We start from the raw sequence: 12,500 nt of genomic DNA, 5'->3' as shown, positions 1-12,500 counted from the left end.
TGTGTGGTGGAGGTGAGTGGGTGAGGGTGTGTGGTGAGTGGTGAGTGGTGGGTGGAGGTGAATGAATGGATGAGTGAGTGTGAGTGAGTGAGTGTGGTGGGATGAATGAATGAATGAATGGTGAGTGAGTGAGTGGTGAATGAATGAATGGTGGTGGAGTGGTGGTGAGTGGTGGTGGATGAATGATTGATTGAGTGGTGGTGGTGGTGAGTGGTGAGTGTGTGTGGTGGTGAGTGGTGTGGTGGAGTGAATGAGTGAGTGAATGAGTGAGTGAGTGATTGAGTGTGTGTGTGTGTGTGTGTGAGTGTGTGAGTGAGTGTGTGTGTGTGTGGTGAGTGGTGGGTGGATGAATGAATGAATGAATGAGTTAGTGAGTGTGGTGGTGAGTGAATAAATGATTGAGTGGGTGAGTGAGTGAGTGCGAGTGAGTGAGTGAATGAATGAATGAGTTAGTGAGTGTGTGTGAGTGAGTGAATGTATGAATGAGTGAGTGAGTGAATGAGTGAGTGAGTGAATGAATGAATGAGTGAGTGAGTGAATGAGTGAGTGTGTGTGAGTGAGTGAGTGAGTGAATGAATGAATGAGTGAGTGAGTGAGTGAATGAGTGAGTGAGTGAATGAATGGATGAGTGAGTGAGTGAATGAGTGAGTGTGTGTGTGTGAGTGAGTGAGTGAGTGAGTGAATGAATGAATGAATGAGTGAGTGAGTGTGTGTGAGGTGAGTGAGTGAGTGAGTGAGTGTGGGTGGGTATGCATGCGCGCGTTTTCGTATCTTTCTCAAATATTCATCCACAAAACAATTTAGGTTAACGTCTTTACGAACGGATATAAAAATAGATAAAGTAAATAAAAATGAACTCTATGCTAAGCCCGGAGACGTATCAGCTTGGGGAGGACCATATACCCAAACATATCGGCGTCCAACACACACACACACACACACACACACACACACACATCACGGGGCGACTGTTTATACGGAACACACACCACGTTCACCAAACCTATATATATTTGTGTGTGTGTGTGTGTGTGTGTGTGTGTGTGTGTGTGTACCTTCTTCGATTACAGGGAAATTCACCCCGTTACCTTCTGATAATAACGCAAACCTTGTCCACTAACACCCATTGTAAACTCTGAGGGCGGTACTCCCAGACGCCTCCACCCCTCACACACTGTTTCCAAAGGGCCGAGAAGGAGGTTGATCGGGTTCTCATGAGTGTTCCTTCACGCTCACGGTACAGAAGAAGGGTCAGACTACCACCTTACAAAATTAAATATACAAAAAGATAGAGTGTGAAATAAAGCTGATTTGGAGAGGCTTTTCAAACGGGCGAACTGAGGCATCGATATATACGGATTAGCAGTACGATAATATCATGCTCCTAAATTACCGTACCCGACCGTGTGTGGGTTGAGTCCTGCAATGCTATGTGAAACTTGGTGTCTCTCGCAGTCATGTCGTTTGCCCGGCTTTATCGTAATCGTTGTGGGTCCAGTCATTCGTGTCTCTCTCTCTCTCTCTCTCTCTCTCTCTCTCTCTCTCTCTCTCTCTCTCTCTCTCTCTCTCTCTGGCTGGTTTTGTGATTAACCGAAAAATGCGCTCACTACAATTTTAAGATACTGAATTTTATCTGTTTGACCATTCAGATAACAAAATACCGTACAGTACAAATTCCGTTCCGTATTGGTTCAAAACGAAACGATACATTTCATTCTCGAATACAGAGTGATTCCGTATTTTAAGGAACGGCAAGGCTGCCGCCAAGACAGTTGCCAAGACAGTCGCGAAGACCGTCAGGAAGACCGTCGGCCAACTCCTTGGCAACTGTCGGCCAGCTAGTCGGCCAACCAGTTGACACAATCTGGAAGACTGTCGTCAAGACTGTCTGCGACTGTCGGCCAATCGGTCGGCAGATTCGTGGTTGTCGTAGACATTGCGCCATTTCAAAAATTGACCGTTGAGACTCGTGTTGAGACTAGTTGGCAGCATGTCGCAGACATTCTACCAACTAGTTGGTCGAATGTCCCAGACAGTCGGCAATCATGGTAGCCGACAGCTGTAGCAATCATGGTAGCCGACAGCTGTAGCAATCATGGTAGCCGACACCAAGACGCCCCCAAAAACTCTTGGAGCGTGGGAGCCGACATATCAAATGCAGAAGTCGCTGGGTTGTCGTGGCCCAGAGTCGGCACAGTGTGAACGGGGCTTTAGACTCCACTCTGTCCAGGAGAGCTGTGTGAGTGGAGCCCCCACACGTGAGATGTATACTACATACGAGGGCGGACAAGGCCCCTATAAATGGAAAACATCTGTGCGGGGGAGAAAAACTGGCGGAGACGGTACAGAACGCCCAGCCTCGAGGAAGCGGATTTAGTAAGAGAAGAGATATGAAGTTTCCAGTTGAGATTTTGAGTTACCATTTTCTCCTAGCGTTGCCATGTGGCAACACTTAAGTCGCACTCGCTCAAACAAGTATCAGAGACTATTGAGGAAAGAAAACAGAAGCCAACATGATTTGTCTTGTTCATCAAGACTTCCTCTGGCTTCAGCATGAGCAGTGTCAGTCTACCTCCAACGGTCATATTGTTTGGGCGTTTTGAAGAGCTCCGATATTTTTACCAGTAGGCTATAACTTCAAAGATGACTTCACATCATCGGTAAGCAATTATGCACTTTTCATTTTTAAGCCTTAGTTATTGCATAATATTCTGTGATGAATTAGGCTTGCATATTGGTATATTAGAGATCTCAGATATGAGTATATTATTTTTTTATCTCCTGCAAAACAGCGTTGCCATATGGCAACGCTAGGAGTTCCTCGGAGAATTCATATCGACTTTATGGTATCATATCTATTTGTTTCTTCTCATTACAGAGGAAAGAGTTTGAATCTCAATTAGGTTTTGGATATTCTGTGCCAAGAAAATCAGGGAGGAGATGTATTCATCGAGCCTCCTGACGTACAGGAGCTGACGGATAAAGATTCAGGTGACGAAGAAGATGAAAAACACAGAGGACCGGAAAACTTGAGTGGCAATCAACTACTAGCACCTGCAGAATATAGGCATGGAAATTTTGATGAAGAAACTAGTGATGAAGAGGATGTAGCTCCTCCAGCTAAAAAGAGAGGGAAAGGTGGCAGAGGCAAGGGAAAACAAAAAGCAAAATGGACTAACAGTGAGGAGTTTCTTAGAGGCCTACCATTTTTTCCTGAAAGTGATTATAGAAAATACAGAGACTTCCACACCTGTCATGCTCTTTGAGTTATTCTTTGATGATGATCTCATAGATTACATTGTTGAACAGTCTAGGCTTTACTGTTTGTCAAACAACTGGACGGATGCAAAGATAACATCTAAGGAATTGAGAGTATTTATTGCCATTCTCATTGTGTCAGGCTATAATATACTACCTAGTAAAGCTTTGTATTGGTCGTCAAGTCCTGACATGCGCAACAAAGCAGTGTGTGAAGCAATGCGTAGAGACAGATTCGATGTGATTATGAAGTGCCTGCACTTTCTTCCAAACAATGAACTGACAAAACAGACAAATATTCAAAGCTTCGTCCGCTAATAACATCTCTGCAAAAGAAATTCATGCTCATTTCATCCCAACCCAAAACATATCTCACGATGAAGCCATGATTGAGTATTTTGGCAACATGGATGCAAACAAGCAATACGTAATAAGCCTATTCGGTTTGGATACAAGGTGTGGTGCCAAAATACTGATTACGGTTATCTTATTGCTTTTGATTTGTATCAAGGCAAAACTTTTAACGGCAATCCACAGGTAGAATCTTCTTTGGGAAATGCGCCTCTACAGTATTGCATCTCATTGGTCAATATAGTGATGGTAAAAAATCTTCCCTATCACTTTTCTTTGACAACCTATTCACAACACTTCCTCTCCTAGCTGAACTCCGAAAGAGTGGCTACGGTGGAACCGGTACAGTAAGATCAAACAGGTTGGGGAGGAGACTGTACACTCATGAACACAAATATGGTTGACAAAAAGGAAAGAGGCTTTAACATAACTGTTACTTGTAAGATTGATAACGAGAACATTTTGCTAACACGGTGGAAAGATAATGCAACAGTAACTGTTGCATCTACTGTAAATGGAACAGCCAATAGGAAAGTGTCAAAGATGGAGTAAAGCTGAGGCTAAAAGAAGACAATACAGATACCACATGTTATTCAAGCGTACAATAGGAACATGGGAGGAACGGATCTAATGAACCAAAATGTGAATGCCTATCGCATTGGAATAAGGGGCAAAAAATGGTGGTGGAGCATCTTCACATGGCTACTTGATGTTTCTCTTCAGAATGCATGGTTGCTTTATCGTAAAAAAGGATCTAGTATTACTCAAAGAGAATTCCGAAGGGAAATTGCAATGTCGTACTTGCTAAGATATCAATGTCTTCCGAAAGCACCGGGGAGAAAATCCCTCAACCTCCCAGGGACACATGACATGAGATATGATGGAAAAGATCATTTTGTTCAAAAAGTTCCAGATAACAAAAAAAGGAGATGTGCAGGAGACAGTTGCAAATCAATTGGTCGCACGGAATGTAAAAAGTGTAATGTGGGGCTTTGTGTGGACTGTTTTGCTTCATACCACACATGAACATAGTTTGGTACATGATTTTATTCACAAAATATTGCTTCCCTAATTTCAACATCAAGAATTTTCACAATAATTTCAATTTGCTTTGTTCAACTTTATAGGTCTAGTGAGCAATACCTGAAAAAAAAACGAAGGAAAATTTATTTTTGCAAGATTTAATTTTTGCTTTTTTTTTATTTTTCACATTTATCAAAGCTCTGTTAAAATTTGTTATAAAGAGGAAAACATTTTGAGATAATAATGATATTTTACTATGATAAAAAATTATGTTATGTGTAGTTATGTAATTAAAAAAAAATAATAAAAGAGGTGATGAGCAAACTATACCGTTTATTACAGTTTCCTAGCGTTGCCATATGGCAACACCTAATATCTCAAAAACTATTTGATGTATGAAAATAAAACTTATATATAATATATACGGTAACATAAACTACTGCTTGCAGAAATATGGTGAGGGATGGAGGAAAAGAAATAATCCAGGAGAATACGGATAGACCGAGGATGTTTTGTATTGAAGAAGGTGATAGCTGAGTGTTTTCGAAGAATAGGGGATAGTTGTTTGGAAGATTGTGTCAAGTGGATGGGTCTAGAAACTGTGTTTTTGAGGCGTTGAAGGACACCAGGTTCGTCTTGCCCCAATCGGAAATAATAGTAAGGTCTGAGGCTCAGCGTTCTGCAGCCTCCAGCCTGGAATCGTTTAGTTCCTGTAGGGTGGGTCTTCTATTAAAGTAAGTTGAGTAATGCAGAGTGGAGTCATCGGCGTAAGAATGGATAGGACAGTTCGTTTTGGGAAGAAGATCATTAATGAACAACAGAAAGAGAATGGGAGATAGGACAGAACCCTGCGGGACACCACTGTTAATAGGTTTAAGGGAAGAACAGTGACTGTCTACCACAGCAGAAATAGAACGGTCAGATATATGTATATATATATATATATATATATATATATATATATATATATATATATATATATATATATATATATATATATATATATATATATATATATATGGCCAAACTCTTTCGCCTCTGCCTGTCAACATCTACCTTTTCTTCCTGCTGGAAGTATGACTTAAAGTATGCCTAAGAAGGGTGACCGTTCCAATCCCTCAAACTACCGTTCTATAGCTATACTTTTACATCTATCTAAAGCTTTTGAATCAATCATTAACCTGAAGATTCAAAAGAACCTTTCCATTTCAGATCTTCAATCGGATTGCCAGTATGGGTTCCTCAAGGCGCGTTCTACTGATGATCTCCTTGCCTTCCTAACTGACTCTTGGTCATCCTCTCTTAGCCGTTTCGGTGAAAGCTTTGCTATTGCGCTGGACATATCAAAAGCCTTTGATAGGGTTTGGCATAAATCTTTGCTTTCCAAACTACCCACCTACGGTTTCTCTCCTTCTCTGTACCTTTATCTCAGTTTCCTCTCTGACCGTTCTATTTCTGCTGTGGTAGACGGTCACTGTTCTTCCCTAAACCTATTAATATTGGTGTTCCGCAGGTTCTGTCCTATCACTCACTCTCTGTTGTTCAATGATGATCTTCTTTCCGAAACGAACTGTCCTATTCATTTTATGCCAATGACTCTACTCTGCATTACTTAACTCCTTTAATAGAAGACCCACCCAACAGGAACTATATAAACTATATAAACGATTCAAGGCTGGAGGCTGCAGAACGCTTAGCCTCAGAGCCTACTATGATTTCCGATTGGGACAAGAAGAACCTGGTGTCCTTCAACGCCTCAAAAACACAGTTTCTAGACCTATCCCCCTGACACAATCTTCCAAACAACTATCCCCTATTCTTTGACAACACTCAGCTGTCACCTTCTTCAACACTAAACATCCTCGGTCTATCCTTAACTCAAAATCTCAACTGGAAACTTCATGTCTTCTCTTACTAAATCAGCTTCCTCGAGGCTGGGCGTTCTCTACCGTCTCCGCCAGTTCTTCTCCCCCGCACAGTTGCTATCCATTTACAGGGGCCTTGTCCGCCCTCGTGTGGAGTATGCATCTCACGTGTGGGGGGGCTCCACACACACAGCTCTCCTGGACTGAGTGGAGTTTAAGGCTCTTCGTCTCATCAGCTCTCCTCCTCTTACTGACAGTCTTTTACCTCAAATTCTGCCGTCATGTTGCCTCTCTTTCTATCTTCTATTGATATTTTCATGCTGACTGCTCTTCTGAACTTGCTAACTGGATGCCTCCCCCCCTCCCGCGGCCCCGCTGCACACGACTTTCTACTCATGCTCATCCCTATACTATCCAAACCCCTTATGCAAGAGTCAACCAGCATCTTCACTCTTTCATCCTTCACGCTGGTAAACTCTGGAACAATCTTCCTTCATCTGTATTTCCTCCTGCCTTCGACTTGAACTCTTTCAAGAAGAGGGTATCAGGACACCTCTCCTCCCGAAATTGACCTCTCTTTTTGGACACTCCTTTGACCTCTATTGAGGAGCAGTAAGTAGCAGGCTTTTTTATTTATTTTTCTTTACGCCCTTGAAGTGTCTCCTTAGCTGTAAAAAAAAAAAATATGTACCTATCCTTTTCAGTGAAAGTGCCTCCCCTCTTTCCCACGGTGTCTGTGCGTATGCCCGACTGTCTGTCTGTCTGTCTGGTGGGTCAGGTGCCCTCCCCGGCCCCCTCAAACTGTGGTATTGTTTATTTATATTTACATATTTATTTATTCATTAATTATTGTCATTATTTTTCTTTAAAGTGTTTGCCGGTGCCGCGAAAAGTACCGCAGGAAATTTGAACGCGGTACCGGTACTCCGGTACTTTTGGCAATCCTCTGCGGTACTGTGGTACTGCGGTAACGGTTTAGTAGTGCGGTAGTACCGCAGTACCGCAAAAAGTACCACAAGTGCCCAACACTGGTAGGTATGTAAGTGTATGTTTGTGTATGTATTTGTAAGCATGAGCAAACTGTAGTGTGTGTGTGTGTGTGTGTGTGTGTGTGTGTGTGTGCTGTAATATTATGGTGCATGATAAATTGATTGAAGTGTCAAAATATGAGTAGTTAGTGCAGATTATAAACTAAATATGTAATGAACGGGGCTGGGTTAGGTTGTGTGAGGTTAGATTATGAAAGACATTAGAATACCACGGTGAGAAAAGAGAGCAAACATCATTCCTTGAGAGTAAACATCATTCCTGAGAGTAAACATCATTCCTTGAGAGTAAACATCATTCCTGAGAGTAAACATCATTCCTTGAGAGTAAACATCATTCCTGAGAGTAAACATCATTCCTTGAGAGTAAACATCATTCCTGAGAGTAATCATCCTTCCTGAGAGTAACCATCCTTCCTTGTTGTCCTAAGAAAGTTAAGGTGTTTAGCCAAGTGTCCCCTTTGGCTCGCTGGGGAAGGGCGTCACAGTGCCGCGCTCCAGACACGATAGCAGGTGGCTCGCCATGCGGGCCCGCACGTAGCGCAGGCGGCACGGGTCTTGGCCGTGGGCGATGCTGAAGGCGAAGGCCAGGGCGAAGAGGCCGCAGCTGTAGCCGTCCCGCTGGCGCTGCACGGGCCGCACGACGACCCCTGGCGGCGGGGCGTGCAGCTCCTGCAGCTGCCGCACCAGGGCGGCTGTGGAGGGCGAGAGCGTGTCGAAGAGAGAGTCATATACCGCCAGCTGGCCGGGCCGCCCCGCGCCATACGAGGACAGCAGCAGCCAGTGGCTGCCCCCCGCGCGGCCGTAGTCCGCCATGGAGGCGAGGCTCATCGGCGTGGACCGGTTCACCACCTGCAGGAAGAGCGCCGCGTTGCCGGGCTGCAGGGGCGGCAGGGTGAAGGCTGCGCCGCAGGCGTACAGGCCGCCAGTGTTCGGGAACTGGCGCTGCAGCAGCTCCTGGGCCAGGTCCATGACGTCATCAGACAGCCAGCGCCTGCCCAGGATGTCCCGCCGGTCGGGGCTGCGCAGGCGCGGCAGCGGCAGCGGCGTTACCTGTTGGGCTGCCTCCTCTTGCTGAGGAACAGCCTCCTCTTGCTGAGGAACAGCCTCTTGCTGAGGAACAGCCTCCTCTTGCTGAGGAACAGCCTCCTCTTGCTGAGGAACAGCCTCCTCTGCTGAGGAACAGCCTCCTTTTGCTGAGGAACAGCCTCCTCTTGCTGAGGAACAGCCTCTTGCTGAGGAACAGCCTCCTCTTGCTGAGGAACAGCCTCCTTTGCTGAGGAACACCCTCCTCTTGCTGAGGAACAGCCTCCTCTTGCTGAGGAACAGCCTCCTCTTGCTGAGGAACAGCCTCCTCTTGCTGAGGAACAGCCTCCTTTGCTGAGGAACAGCCTCCTCTTGAGGAACAGCCTCCTCTTGCTGAGGAACAGCCTCCTCTTGCTGAGGAACAGCCTCCTCTTGCTGAGGAACAGCCTCTTGCTGAGGAAAAGCCTCCTATTGCTGAGGAACAGCCTCATCCTGCTCAGCAAGAGCCTCCAGGCCGGCAGCCTCCTGCGGGGTGGAATTTCTGTTTCTCCTGTTGGGGATGACTTCCTTCTGTTGTGGAGGAGGACACCTCATCTTCCTTCTGAGCAGAGATTTCTTCTTTCCACGCCACCTCGGCCTGGCCCTGGCCGGCACACTCGCTGGCCTCTTCTGCTCCGTCACTTTGTTTAGCCGCGGCGTCTTCGTAGCTCGGCGCCTCGGCCTGGCCCTGGCCGGCACACTCGCTGGCCTCTTCTGCTCCGTCACTTTGTTTAGCCGCGGCGTCTTCGTAGCTCGGCGCCTCGGCCTGGCCCTGGCCGGCACACTCGCTGGCCTCTTCTGCTCCGTCACTTTGTTTAGCCGCGGCGTCTTCGTAGCTCGGCGCCTCGCCCTCACCACCGGGGAACAGGTCGTCGTCCTTCCGGTGTTCGCTGCGCCGCACGAGTTTGTGCCGCGCCCAGGTCCAGCCCAGCAGGCTGACCGTGAGAGTAAAGCATGCCACGGCCAGCAGGACGGTGGCCCTGAAGGCCAAGTGCTCCTCCTGGGCCAGCAGTACCTGCCTCTCCATGCAGGTCAGACTTGCCTCTGTGTGCAGCATCAGCTGCAGCAGCTGTTTCCACCCACCGCCGCTGGGGAGGCCGCACTCCACGAGGGGGTCCCGTGGAGCGGCGAGCCACCCGGCGGCGGCGAGGTGCTCCCGTGCCCTGCCCAAGAGTGTGTTGTGGGGGCCGGAGTCCTGCCACTCCTGCACCGCCTTCGCCAGCGTGCGGGCGAACGCCACCGCGTACCAGAAGTCTGGCAGCATGAGCACCGTGCACGCCCACCACCAGCGCCCTGAGGGTGCACAATGATTTCCTTGTGGGCAGTAATTTCATTGTGTTGCGAATTACTAATAAAGCTCTGAGAGGCAAAGACCGTGCGAGGAGGTGAAGTGACGAAGGCAGATGGTGGTCCAGGGCGGCCCGACACCTAGCGGAAGACTGTGTTCCCTTCAGTTAGCGATGTAGGTGTGTATGTATGGGTGTATGTGCTACGAAGGGGTGTGCGTATTACCTAAGTGCGGCTTAGGAGGCAGCGTTGTGCTCCTTTTTTCAAGTGTGTCCATTGTTTCCTCCCCTTGATTTGCAGCCTTATAGTAATGGGGCGGGGCGGGAGGAGGCGGAAGAGGACGGAGGGGAGGATGATGAACAGGGCAATTGGGAGAGGAAGAAGTGGGAGGGAAGAAGAATGACAAGCAGGAGGAAAATGACAGGCAATGGGAAAGTCTTTATTATATGTTTAGACTCACGAGACGGTGAAACAAAGGAATAGAACTGGATGTTTAGAATTCATACATTATACGTTACTTCTACTACTACTACTACTACTAGTACCACTACTACTACTACTACTACTACTACTACTACTACTACTACTACTACTACTACTACTACTACTACTACTACTACTACTACTACTACTACTACTCTTACTACTACTCTTACTACTACTACTACTACTACTACTACTACTACTACTACTACTACTACTACTACTACTACTACTAATGATAATAATAATATAATTACTACTACTACTACTACTACTACTACTACTACTACTACTACTACTAGTACTACTACTACTACTACTACTACTACTACTCTTACTACTACTACTACTACTACTACTACTACTACTACTACTACTACTACTACTACTACTAATACTACTATGATTACAATAATAATAACAACAACAACAAGAACAAAAATAATAATAATAATAATAATAATAATAATAATAATAATAATAATAATAATAATAATAACAACAATAACAATAACAATGATAATAGTTTGAAAAATACGAACAAAATCATTACGTTTAATCAGAAAAGATAAAGACAAAAGATAAGACAAAAAATGTATCTGACAGCATTAGGAGAAGAGAGGCGGAAGGAAGAGTGAGGAGGGAGGAAGAGGAATGTTGGGGACAGGAGGGAGGGAAGAGGAATGTTGGGGGACAGGAGGGAGGGGAAGAGGAATGTTGGGGACAGGAGGGAGAGGAAGAGGAATGTTGGGGGACAGGAGGGAGGGAAAAGGAATGTTGGGGGACAGGAGGGAGGGAAGAGGAATGTTGGGGACAGGAGGGAGGGAAGAGGAATGTTGGGGACAGGAGGGAGGGGAAGAGGAATGTTGGGGACAGGAGGGAGGGAAGAGAATGTTGGGGACAGGAGGGAGGGAAGAGGAATGTTGGGGACAGGAGGGAGGGAAGAGGAATGTTGGGGACAGGAGGGAGGGGAAGAGGAATGTTGGGGGACAGGAGGGAGGGAAGAGGAGTGTTGGGGACAGCAGGAGGGAAGAGGAATGTTGGGGACAGGAGGGAGGGGAAGAGGAATGTTGGGGGACAGGAGGGAGGGAAGGGAATGCTGGGGGACAGGAGGGAGGGGAAGAGGAATGTTGGGGGACAGGAGGGAGGGGAAGAGGAATGTTGGGGGACAGGAGGGAGGGGAAGAGGAATGTTGGGGGACAGGAGGGAGGGGAAGAGGAATGTTGGGGGACAGGAGGGAGGGGAAGAGGAATGTTGGGGAAAGGAGGGAGGGGAAGAGGAATGTTGGGGACAGGAGGGCGGGGAAGAGGAATGTTGGGGACAGGAGGGAGGGAAGAGGAATGTTGGGGGACAGGAGGGAGGGGAAGAGGAATGTTGGGGACAGGAGGGAGGGAAGAGGAATGTTGGGGACAGGAGGAGGGAAGAGGAATGTTGGGGACAGGTGGGAGGGGAAGAGGAATGTTGGGGGACAGGAGGGAGGGGAAGAGGAATGTTGGGAGGGGAAGAGGAATGTTGGGGGACAGGAGGGAGGGGAAGAGGAATGTTGGGGGACAGGAGGGAGGGGAAGAGGAATGTTGGGGGACAGGAGGGAGGGGAAGAGGAATGTTGGGGAAAGGCGGGAGGGGAAGATGGAGGTTGGGGGCCAGGAGGGAGGGGAAGAGGAATGTTGGGGACAGGAGGGAGGGGAAGAGGAATGTTGGGGGACAGGAGGGAGGGGAAGGAGGGGGGTAAGGGAGGAAGGGAGAGGTATAGTGACTGTTTCCTCCTCCCTCTGCGGGCTATGAGGAGGAGGAGGAGGACGAAGAAGAGTCGGGTTCTAGGAAGGAATGAAGGAGGAAAATGAATGAATGAATGAAGGAAGGAAGGAAGGTAGCAAGAAAGGAATCTAGGTTGGCAGGTATGAAGGAAGGAAGGAAGGAATACATAGGAAGGGTAGGGAAGGACTTTATATAGGAAGGAAGAAAGAAAGAGAGGATAGGAAGATGGAAGGAATGAAGGTTGATAGGTATGAAAGAATAAGGGAAGTGAGGAAGGGAGGAATGAAGGCAGAGAGGAGGGAGGGAATGAATGAAATAATGAATGAATGAAGGAAGGGAGGAATGAAGGCAGAGAGGAGGGAGGG

General features: G+C 47.0%; 1 protein-coding gene across 3 annotated transcripts in view; it reads right to left on the bottom strand.

The window, feature by feature from the left end:
• Window positions 1-12,500, bottom strand: part of LOC126996730 (uncharacterized) — a 135,717-nt gene that overhangs the window by 55,369 nt on the left and 67,848 nt on the right. The window contains exon 2 of one of the 3 annotated variants that reach the window (XM_050857491.1): window positions 9,201-9,452. In XM_050857491.1, coding sequence (XP_050713448.1) covers window positions 9,201-9,452 — 252 coding nt within the window. Of the gene's footprint in view, window positions 1-9,158; window positions 9,453-12,500 lie in introns of all 3 variants that reach the window. The other 2 variants (XM_050857493.1, XM_050857492.1) reach the window with 2 other exon arrangements.

The sequence above is a fragment of the Eriocheir sinensis genome, chromosome 11 (genome assembly GCF_024679095.1).
Source record: "Eriocheir sinensis breed Jianghai 21 chromosome 11, ASM2467909v1, whole genome shotgun sequence".
NCBI lineage: Eukaryota > Metazoa > Arthropoda > Malacostraca > Decapoda > Varunidae > Eriocheir > Eriocheir sinensis.
Note: the sequence above shows the minus strand (reverse complement) of the source record. Positions and strands in the feature narration are given on the sequence as shown.